At 49.0% G+C, this 10,263-nt stretch overlaps 5 protein-coding genes across 5 annotated transcripts; 3 read left to right on the top strand and 2 right to left on the bottom strand.

Annotated features, from left to right (window-relative positions):
* Positions 1 to 346: 346 nt before the first annotated feature.
* Positions 347 to 1,383, top strand: COCMIDRAFT_95079 (uncharacterized protein; the record flags this gene model as incomplete). The annotated part of the gene is made up of 2 exons (XM_007689721.1): positions 347 to 1,052; positions 1,103 to 1,383. The coding sequence occupies 2 exons, from the start codon at positions 347 to 349 to the stop codon at positions 1,381 to 1,383; spliced, it is 987 nt and encodes a 328-aa protein (XP_007687911.1).
* Positions 1,384 to 1,441: 58 nt separating this feature from the next.
* Positions 1,442 to 3,103, bottom strand: COCMIDRAFT_95089 (uncharacterized protein; the record flags this gene model as incomplete). The annotated part of the gene is made up of 1 exon (XM_007689720.1): positions 1,442 to 3,103. The coding sequence occupies one exon, from the start codon at positions 3,101 to 3,103 to the stop codon at positions 1,442 to 1,444; it is 1,662 nt and encodes a 553-aa protein (XP_007687910.1).
* Positions 3,104 to 3,729: 626 nt separating this feature from the next.
* COCMIDRAFT_36712 (uncharacterized protein) lies at positions 3,730 to 5,472 on the top strand (the record flags this gene model as incomplete). The annotated part of the gene is made up of 1 exon (XM_007689696.1): positions 3,730 to 5,472. One exon carries the CDS (start codon positions 3,730 to 3,732, stop codon positions 5,470 to 5,472), a length of 1,743 nt encoding a protein of 580 aa, XP_007687886.1.
* Positions 5,473 to 6,618: 1,146 nt separating this feature from the next.
* On the top strand, positions 6,619 to 8,137 carry COCMIDRAFT_5241 (glycoside hydrolase family 76 protein; the record flags this gene model as incomplete). The annotated part of the gene is made up of 2 exons (XM_007689677.1): positions 6,619 to 6,716; positions 6,865 to 8,137. The coding sequence occupies 2 exons, from the start codon at positions 6,619 to 6,621 to the stop codon at positions 8,135 to 8,137; spliced, it is 1,371 nt and encodes a 456-aa protein (XP_007687867.1).
* A 285-nt stretch (positions 8,138 to 8,422) lies between these two features.
* COCMIDRAFT_95161 (uncharacterized protein) lies at positions 8,423 to 9,076 on the bottom strand (the record flags this gene model as incomplete). Its single annotated transcript, XM_007689719.1, has 2 exons — positions 8,423 to 8,540; positions 8,643 to 9,076. 2 exons carry the CDS (start codon positions 9,074 to 9,076, stop codon positions 8,423 to 8,425), a joined length of 552 nt encoding a protein of 183 aa, XP_007687909.1.
* Between the last annotated feature and the right edge of the window lie 1,187 nt (positions 9,077 to 10,263).

Here is a 10,263-nt window from a genome sequence, read left to right as displayed (position 1 = left end):
CCGTGTAACACTACTATCTCTAGTAATAAGTTAGTATTAAGTATATAACGCCCTACTTTCGCGTAACTTCTATAATATTAAGTTTTTCTTCTAAATTATATAAATCTAAATTTATAATTATATTATTAATTAGAGCTATAGTAGTAGAGTTATCGTGCGTTAAAGTTTGGTGTTTAGACGTGGTTTGAGGTTCCGGGTGCGCATAAGCCGAATCCGCGCACAAGGTGCACGGACACGGTATATCCGTCGCTCTTATTTCCGGCGGGGAAATCGTCACGCTCCTATGCGGGGAGACGACTGGCAACGCGGCTACTTACGAATCAAACACTCGTCTACCACACTCATTATGTCTACAACCTATCTTCGGTCACGTCTGCTGCTTCGAACTTATAGCCCCTTCAAGTTCCGGCGCGCGTCCACTCCATTTTACTCAAACCGATGCCTAGCCACGTCTTCTAGTCCATATAACGCATCAGTGGCAGCAGGTATACGTGTCGACCATGCGGAGGAAATCGACAACCAGACGGTCGCTGCTATGGGTCGCACCAAAGCAGGCAAATCATTGAAAGTACGCAGGTATCCGACCTTTACAAGGCTCGAGGATGAGCGCCTATACCGCAAACAGCACCTTGCCGCTGCTTATCGGGTCTTTGCTTCACGCGGGTTTGATGAAGGAGTCGCAGGACACATAAGTGTCCGCGATCCTATCATGACCGATCATTTCTGGCTCAACCCGCTCTCCACTCATTTTTCCTTGATGCGCGTCTCGGATTTGATCTTGGTCAATGAAGAAGGCGAGGTGGTCGAAGGTGATCAGCCCATCAATGCGGCGGCATTTGCTATTCATAGCGCAATACATAAGCGACGACCGGAAGTACATGCTGCATGCCATGCTCACAGCGTACATGGCAAAGCGTTTAGTGCTTTCGGGAGAGAGCTTGACATGATTACACAAGATAGCGTGCGTTTTTACAAGAGCCACGGTGTATACAACCAGTTCGGTGGCATTGTATTAGCAAGTGAAGAGGGCGAGAGAATTGCTGACGCGCTGGGTGCGTGATTTCCCAAAAACTACTGTGCTAACACCACTGACACTGAACAGGCGACGGAAAAGCAGCTATCTTACAAAATCACGGTATACTCACTGTAGGCAAATCAGTCGACGAAGCAGCCTTTTGGTTTTTATCCCTCGATAAAACCTGTCAGGCACAACTTTTAGTGGATGCTGCCGCAGCCGGAAGTAGGCACAAGCCAAAGATCATACCGGAAAGCGAAGCAGCTGAAACATACAAACAAGTAGGCACGCCTGAGAAGGGATGGCTGGCTTTCCAGAGTTACTACGATGAGATTCTTGCGAAGACTAACGGCGACTTTTTGAAATAAATCAGGTTGATTAGGTTGTTATAAGTCTACTATATTCTATTACTGGACAGTCAGCTGACTACTCATTGGTCCTTCTTCGAACCAATTCATTTTCCAGCTCCTCCTTCTCCTCAACTGTCAACTCGCTCTTTGCCTTGCCAATCTTGACACCGAAAAACATGATGACGAGGGCCGCCGCTGCTATACCTGTAGCAAGCCAAAAGGCGACTTTGTAGCTTTCCCTCTTACCCCTCTCTTTTGTCTCACTCACTGCTAGATCAGCAAGCGACAAGAAAACTGCTATACCCAGAAATAGAATAGAGTTCATGAAAGAGCCTGCTAGGCCTTGTCGCGCTTTTGGTAGAGATGACGTTACAAAGATGTTGGCTATATTATAGGTGATGTCGATGCCAAGAGTAGCACATATCATGGCGGTGAAGATCCAGGCCCAGAAATTGAACTTGGCAGGAATGATCGCGAAGAGAAGTGTGGAGAGAATGAATGCCGCTCCACTGATGATAAGTAGGATGCGACCGGGCAAGAGGTGTAGAACTAGTCCGCCGACGGTAGCCAAGATCAAACCACCGATGCACATGGGCGTGAACCATGCGGCAGTTAAGAGTGAGCTCGCGCCGACAACGTCTTTGATGTAGAAACTGGCATAGAAGATAAAAATGCCAAAGTTTCCGTACTGGAAGAAGAGAGCCAGCCCAAGGGGTTTCATACCCTTGACTTTGAACAGATCACTGGGGAGGAGAGGCTGCTCAGCTACCCAGCCTTCGATGTAAACGAAGGCGCCGAGGAAGATCCAGCCTAAGATGAACGTTACAGGAATGTATGGTGTTGCCCAACCTTGCGGGGCATGGCTCCCGTCTGTAAGCGCGAAGATTACCAGGACAAGCCCCGGGACTACGGTTGCGGTGCCCCACCAATCCATCTTGACAACATTCCTTGGTGCCTCGACCTTTTCATTGGCCTCGATCTTATATTTGGGTATGCAGAAATACGACGCTACGCTTACAGCGACGAGGATGATGGTACCGATCCAGAAGAACCAGCCCCACGATGCGAGTTGCGCAGAGATGCCTGCGAAGAAAATGCCGGTAAAGAAACCAATAGGAGCGAATGCACCATACAAGCTAAAGACAAGATTTTTTCTTGGACCAGGACGATATATGGAGCCCAACAGCATGATACCAGCCGGAAGGAATGCTGCAGGACCAAACCCTTGCATTGCCCGGCACACAATCAACATGATGTAGTTCTGTGAGAAGCCGGCAATAAGGGACCAAATGATGAACCAGACAAGACCGATGTTGAAGACTAGGTAACCTCCAAACATGTCACCCAGTCGGCCAAATGGCAAAAGAAACGCTCCTGTGACGAGAGAAAAGACGGAAGCAGGCCATGTTTGTGCCTTGGTGGGGATGTCGAGCTCTTGAGCGAGGTCAGGTAGAAGGATGGTGAAGCCAGAGATCATGTATTCCGACATGAACATGGAGCCCAAAAGGGCGAAGCAGAAGCCTAGCTCCTGAAGAAAAGTGCCAAACGCTTGTGGGCGCTCGCGACCTAGACGTTCGATATCGGACTCGGTGTATGAAACTCGGCGTGGCAAATTGATGCCTTCCTCGGCCTTTTCTAACGTTGCAGGTGGCACGAAGTCTGTCGCGTTTGGAGGTGCTGAGGTAAGGTTGCCATGGCCCAAGGTAGGCTGGCTTGTTGAAGGTGTTGGCGTTGTCATTCTTGAACTTTGCAAGATGCGTATGGTGACCAGAGAAGCGTTCTTGTGGCGACACTTGTCAGAAGTGAATGATGGAGAAGCACAAAAAGCTCTTCTGATGCCCGATAGTTATATGACTTGTTCCATTGCTTTTGGATACCTTAGAGTTTGGCCGGACTTCACAAAGCCCGTGGACGATGTGGTAATCAGAAAGAAAGGCATTTTCTAAGCAGCAGCTTAATCTGGAATGTACAGCCGAAGGACAACGTTGAACGCCAGCGGTGGATCTGACATAGATGAATTAAGCCGTGACGAAGTGGACCCTTTGCCGCAGAACATGTGTCTTGGCTGCTAGTTGGAGTTTAGTGTGACGGTGGAACGTGAACGTCGAGAACGCCAAGATCTCGGCTTTGCCGGCGGTGAATGGCATGTGATTTGTCCACTGCAGTTTCTCGCTACGTAATGAGTAAAGACAGAGGCTGACGTGACGAAAAGCGCCGCCGCCCCCAAGCCCAAAGCCGTTAGCTCCGTCACGCCACTGTTTCCCCGGGCCACATCCACCACGACCAGAACATATCCACCCCGCGCCATACCCCGTAGAACTCAATTCAGTCAATCACCAGCACATCTTGCATGGCTTTCATCCAATGAGCACAACGCACTTAAATCTGCCGACCAAATCTTGTCACAATTGCCGAAAGCGACGTTGGAGATGCGACCGGTCTTTACCAAGCTGCCAGAAATGTCTATCCGCAGGAACCGAATGCCTGGGTTATGGGAAGTTGTTTGTATGGAACCGCGGTGTCGCCAGTCGCGGCAAGATGATGGGGAAGGGCTACGAGGAAAAGATGGAGCAGCACCACATCGCGCACGCAGAGCCGCCTGAAGCACCAGCCAAGGCTCAGGGCATGTCGGCCTTGGTATGGGACAACCAGGGCCCTTCTCAGCAACAGGACGAGCAGCAACAGATGTCATCACTGCCCGAGCCTAGCTATGAGCTAGTTTCCGGACATTCGGTAATAGACGATTACCGAATGTCCATACAAGGACGGCAGATGGATTCAGACCAGGAACGGGAGATGATTTCGGATGTTCATCGAGCATTGACAGACCCTTTGCTGAACGACCTTGACCGGAACTCAAGATACTATCTCTATCATTTCGCAACTCAGCTGTGCGAGGTCATGGTCGTCTACGATGGGCCTGGCCAGAACCCTATTCGTGATCTCATACCGGCAACATCTGCCTATCCGTTGCTCTTGCAGATCATTGTCGCCAATTCCGCGGTCCATGTCTTCAACATCAGCAACAACCCCGTGGGCCAGTCCTCCTACCAGGAGCAGCAGAGTCCAACCGTCATGGCCTATTACCAAGCTGTAAGCCGCTTTGGGGGGCCGCTCAAATCCTCTTACCGAGATGCTCTTGTAGCAAAACAGCATGCGCTTTCGTTGCTCGCAAAGAGCATTACGTCCGTGAACACTGCTAATATTGATTTCATACTAATAACGATCTTATTGTTCGTCAACTACGCCCTTGTAGAATCTGGTCGAGACAAGTGGAAAGTTCACATGGACGGTGCTCTCAGGCTTATCCAGCTACTCGGCAAGCCGCCGTACATTCAACGCCCGATGAGCAGACTTCGCCAAACGATACTTTCAGACCTCTTGGTATTTCACATTCTTGGTTCGACTTTCAGTTTCACAACGCTCCCTACATTAATTCCAAACACGATTGAACTCGACCCTATCCTCCGTTACGCCGAGACGAACAACTACCTCTCTTGCCCCGGGCCGCTGCTTCGTATCATGTTGGAGTCTTTTGCGCTACCAGACTCTCACGGTTCCCCTTCCGGAACCAATACCCCCATTTACATTGAGGAGCAAGTGGGCGTCTTGCTACGGCGTGCGCTTGAATTCGACCCAATTGTATGGTCATCTGATTTCGTACCCGCATCACCCTTCGAAGACATTCAACAACGCATCCGTATCGCCTCTGCGCACCGTTCGGCCGTTTGTATCTATCTCGCACGTGTTTTACCCTCTACGAACCCTCTTCTCGATCCAACAAGTGGCGCCGCTATTGTCAGTCTTACAGCCTTGGCCGACGACGTGGTTCATCACATTTCGCATCTGAAGCCGGGAGATCCGCTCTTCAAGTCAATCTGTTGGCCATTGTTCTTGGCCGGCGCAGAGTCAGAAGACCCTGCCCAACGCGAGTGGATCATGAACACCCTTGACGAGCTCTATGGTCTTATGTTCTGGGGCTACCTGCGCACATCCAAGCGCGTGCTAGAAGCGATATGGAAGTTCAAAGATGAAGCCGGGCCAGGTTCAGGGAACTGCTGGGTGGAACAGCTCAAAGACTTTGGTCACGATATTTTGATTGCCTGATCACGTCAGTTGTAATGCTGTCAGAAAAACGAAAATGTCGGTGTCAGCAACCAGGGTATCAGCCTGGTGTCCGCATGCTAAAACGATAGGACCGATGCTTTTACAAAGCGACGTTGTCGCACCAAAGCTTTACTGCCGTAAGGGGGAAGGGAGTGATGGCTCCAACCTTCAAGGTGGATGCAACATGGATGAAGCGTCTAATTCCGAGAGTGGCGTGGTGGTAGGCTAGTAGGCGGGCCGTTGGTAGGATCGTTGGAAAGATCGTTGGACAGGTTCCAATAGCGATAGTGTTTGCGGGCCCCCCATAAATCAGCAATCATGTTGTTGGTGTCAGCCGGTGTCCAAAGCAAGAAGGAGCATCGCCGAGTGGGGTAGTGTCGCGCTAGTTGGTTGTCCCGTGGATGATCGTCAAAGCTCTGGACCTAACAGCAGAGCGATCGCTGCCTCACTAGGCGCGCATACAGTGCCTCGTTGAAACAAACGGGCACATGCCTCGATTTTCTATACATATATCATCCGCTAGGGAGTTTACTGAGGGTGCAGCCTTCTACACAATCTCAGATGCCCTCGAAGATGGCTTATGATCATGCTCTCTTGCTACGCCAGCACAGCGTATTCAATGTGTATGCATTCATCATTCTTACATCGCTACTTTTCTCGACAAATTTGGCGCATATAACAAGCCCGTCTGGCACATGGGTATCCCATAACACCCAACCCCTCCTAGAAGCACCACTGCCAAAGCGAGACTGGCAATATCTGGGTCCTCAAATGTCTCGACTGCTTCAAGTGCCTGTAAGCATAACTAAGAGGTGAGATTCGATCGATTTCATTTTCTGGTTTTCACAGGTGTTAGAGAGTGTGCTTGTTTGCTTGGCAAGTCATACATTGTTTTTGTTTCATGACCATATTCCTTGAGTCACCAGGTTCACAGACTGTTACGTCTTCCAAAAGAAATTCTGGTTCAGCCTAATTTTATCCTCAATTCACAACCCTGGAAAATACCATTGGACGAGAAGCCATTGGGCCATGGATCCGATCTCGGATTCGAGAACCGATCTGTCGATTGTCAGACACCACGCACAGACGATGTTGCTTTTCCTGTATGGTTGTATCATTACAACAACCCGCCCCTTAGCACGAACAATGGAATGTTTGCAAGCCATACGAAAAATTTACGCCGGTATCGACGCTGCCAACCACGGCTACGAATTACTCCTTATGCCCAACCCAAGCGATCCCCAGTTTGCGCGCAATATTTGAAATGTGATTTAGTCACTCTCAAGTCTTCTCGCTTCAATAACCTACTCTCAGCTCTATATTTACAATGTTTTCTTTCCGCTATCTACATCAACTGCTATTCATTCTTGTAGCAACTTCTAACGCACATAGCGACAGCGAAAAACACGTCGACCTAGAATCCCGTGCCAAGCTCGCTCTATCAGCTCTCCAGACATGGTACAACGAAACCACAGGCCTCTGGGAAACGACAGGATGGTGGAATGCAGCAAATATCATCACGACATTTGGTGATTACGCCAAGGCGTTTCCCGAGGATGCGGACTTGCAGGCTCTAACAAGGGATATCTTCTCGAATGCACTTGCTCGTGCACCAATCATGAATCCTCAACCGGGCTACGAAGATGAACCATCAAACAATACAACTGACAATCAAGATGGTTCTATACATGTTGATAGTGGATATATGAAGGAACTTGATCCGATAACCTACGAGCCCCGTTGCAAGTTCCCGTCGAATTGGAAGGACGGGACTAAGAACATTTCAAGCGCAGAGGCTACACATCATACTGAAAGTCCAGACCCACAGGACTGGCTTGACGGCTTCTACGATGATGATCTTTGGTGGGCTCTGGCTTGGATCAATGCTTACGATGTTACCAAGCATCAACCGTACCTTGACCTTGCCGAAGGCATCTTTCTCGCAGTAGCAAAGACGTGGGGCACTTATTGCGGTGGCGGCATATACTGGAGCTGGAAGAAGAACTACGTCAACGCAATCGCAAATGAGCTTTTCCTCAGCACTGCAGCGCATCTGGCTAATCGGGTTGAAGATAAGAAAGAGGCGTACCTCGATTGGGCGATGAAGAGCCATGACTGGTTCTTCGGCAGCGGAATGATCAACATCAATGGTACTGTCAACGATGGTTTAACGGAAGACTGCGAGAACAACAACAAGACGATCTGGTCATATAACCAAGGCGTAATTCTTGGCGGCCTTGTCGAACTCCAGCGCGCCCACTCTCCCGATGGGGATGACTTTCTTGTTGCTGCATCCCGCATTGGGGTAGCAGCCATTGATGAGCTCAAGTCCTCAGATGGAGTCATTCACGACGTTTGTGAGCCAGAATGTGGTCTTGATGGTGGGCAATTCAAGGGCGCCTTTGTGCGAAACTTGGTCCGGCTCAGACAAGCATTTGGAGACTTCATGGTTGACGCAATAATTCACATAAATGGTGAATCAATCTGGGAGAAGAACAGGGAGATGCGTGAGGGGCTTCCTTTCTTCGGTGTGGACTGGGATGGCCCATTTGTCAGTCCTGCGGATGCTAGCTCGCAGAGCAGCGCCATGGATGCACTACTTGGTGCTGCAATCCTGAATTGGCCGGTCCGTTTGGACAGATTAAAGAAGTGGTTTGGGGACTGAAATAGCCGGATTAAAGATGCTCCTACCACATCAGTCAACTCCTTGATAATGCCCACCCCAGGCATTGCTTTATTACAAAAATTAAGCAATGAAAAATAGTGCATCTAGTAACATTTGTGGTACTTTTGAAGATTTTCCCAACGCTATTCGCGGTGGCCTTTGCTGTGATTTGGGCTGATATCTGGCATAGTTTTTATCCAGCTATATTAGTTCCCCAAGAGACAGATCGATTACAACGAAAAGCTTTTCTCTTTTTCCATGAAGACTCCCAATAGTCTATTGCTTTCATTTCTGCTCCTCCCACCTCTCAACCACAATTTCCTTTGCACCATTCACAAAGTCAAACTTGCCGATATCCACACCCTTCATCCTGAGAATGCCGTACGCAGTCGTCATATGGAACCTGTTATATCGTAATTAGCAAACACTGTCCTAGTCTCTCTCTCCCCCCCTCTCTTTCCCACCACGTATATCTCTCGTCTCAGAAAGTTTGTAATTTACTTACCACATATTCGGATGCGCAAACTTGTACACATACTCGACAGCCGGCAAACTTATCTGCAAGCCACTAGGGAACTTCACCACCAGCTCATCCGCCTCCTTGCCCTCGAAATCCGCGGGCTGGAATTTCTCAAGGTACTTGATCGTCTTCTCGATGCGAGCTTCCAGCTCCTCAAACGTCTTTTCGTCATCTGGCAGCGTGATGGTTTCGAGTGCTGGGTTGATGCGGGAAGGCATGAACTTGACGGCGTCGGTCAAGCGGTAGATTTGGAAGCGGAAGTCTTTCATGTCTGGGTGTAGGGAGGCGGTGAGAAAGGTTTCCGGGTCGATTTTATTGGTAAGAGCGTGTTCGTGGCCTTTTTTTATGAAGGCAAGGGTGTTTTTCAGGGCACTGATGGCGGGTAAGATGGCCATGGTGTGGAAGGTTAGGGAAGACATTTTCAGTATGAGACAAAGAGTGTGTCTGATTTACTGAGAGAGAGAAGAATTGGGATAGGAGGGAAGATGCTGCTGCTTGTTGTTGTTGAGGTATTCTATTGACTTTGCGAGACAGCAAGAAGTATTTAAGTATGCCTCCTTCGCTCCTTGCACCCACACTGACAAAACGACGGACCGGCCGATGGCCCGATCGACCCGAACAACCACGTCGCAGTTGTTTTCGCAGCCTCACCGGAAAATTTGACTCGGTGTGAATGAGACGCGACAGTCGTGACTGCTGGAGACGTGGATTACAAAGCTGGTGGGCCTGATGGTGTAGAGATGTGCGCTCGGCCAATCGGATCCCAAAGCGACGTGCCGGGGAAATGCAACCTGACAGCCGCTACTGTAGGGAATACAGAAGTAGCCTGATGTGGTGCTTGATTACAAACAACATGATAGTTGTACTATCGTGAGGTTACACGAGGCGGAAGTTGTATGCACCGAGTGTCGAGATGGTGGAGCAATGCCGTGCGGTTTGGGACGTTGAAGAGGTGTATGATGGAGGCATAGAACGAAGCTATTACCGCTTTTGTCAGTTTCAAGGAAAAGCTTCGTATCCATTGTGGTATTTTTGGGGTGTTTCCGAGGGATTTGAGACATTGCAAAGCAGAGGCGGTGTGCGCATTTGTCATCCAAAATGACACAGTTGATACTTTAGGGTGACACAGAAGTGAGTTGATCAGCTCGTTGGTATGATTGCTTGTTATGTTCATCATTTTGATACCGATTGGCTCAGCTTTGGTTGTCTTGCACTCATTTTCGTATCAAGAAACTCCCACAATGTTTTACGCCACACAGCTGGTTTAAGTGTGGTTATGGACATTTGAAGACTGCAGGACGGTATTCGTATAAACCAGAACTCGATTTCTCTTCTTCAGAATCTACATGACATTCTTCGCTAGACTGAGCTGGCAAAAGCATAGCTGAACTATTATATGTCCGACTGCTGCTTACCAAGCACACTTGGCATTATTACTTACTTTTGTGTCGGAGTTTGCTCTTAGTAAGTCTAGACCATGAGCTGACCGCATATAAACCGATATAAAGTTCACCTGAACCACCATTCTTAGGAGCTGTTTTCCCACAATAGCGATATGAGCTTTCCTTGCTGTCAGTGCGCATATTCGGTGAAGTCTTGAGGTTGA

The sequence above is a fragment of the Bipolaris oryzae genome (assembly GCF_000523455.1).
Source record: "Bipolaris oryzae ATCC 44560 unplaced genomic scaffold scaffold_63, whole genome shotgun sequence".
NCBI classification, from domain to species: domain Eukaryota; kingdom Fungi; phylum Ascomycota; class Dothideomycetes; order Pleosporales; family Pleosporaceae; genus Bipolaris; species Bipolaris oryzae.
Note: the sequence above shows the minus strand (reverse complement) of the source record. Positions and strands in the feature narration are given on the sequence as shown.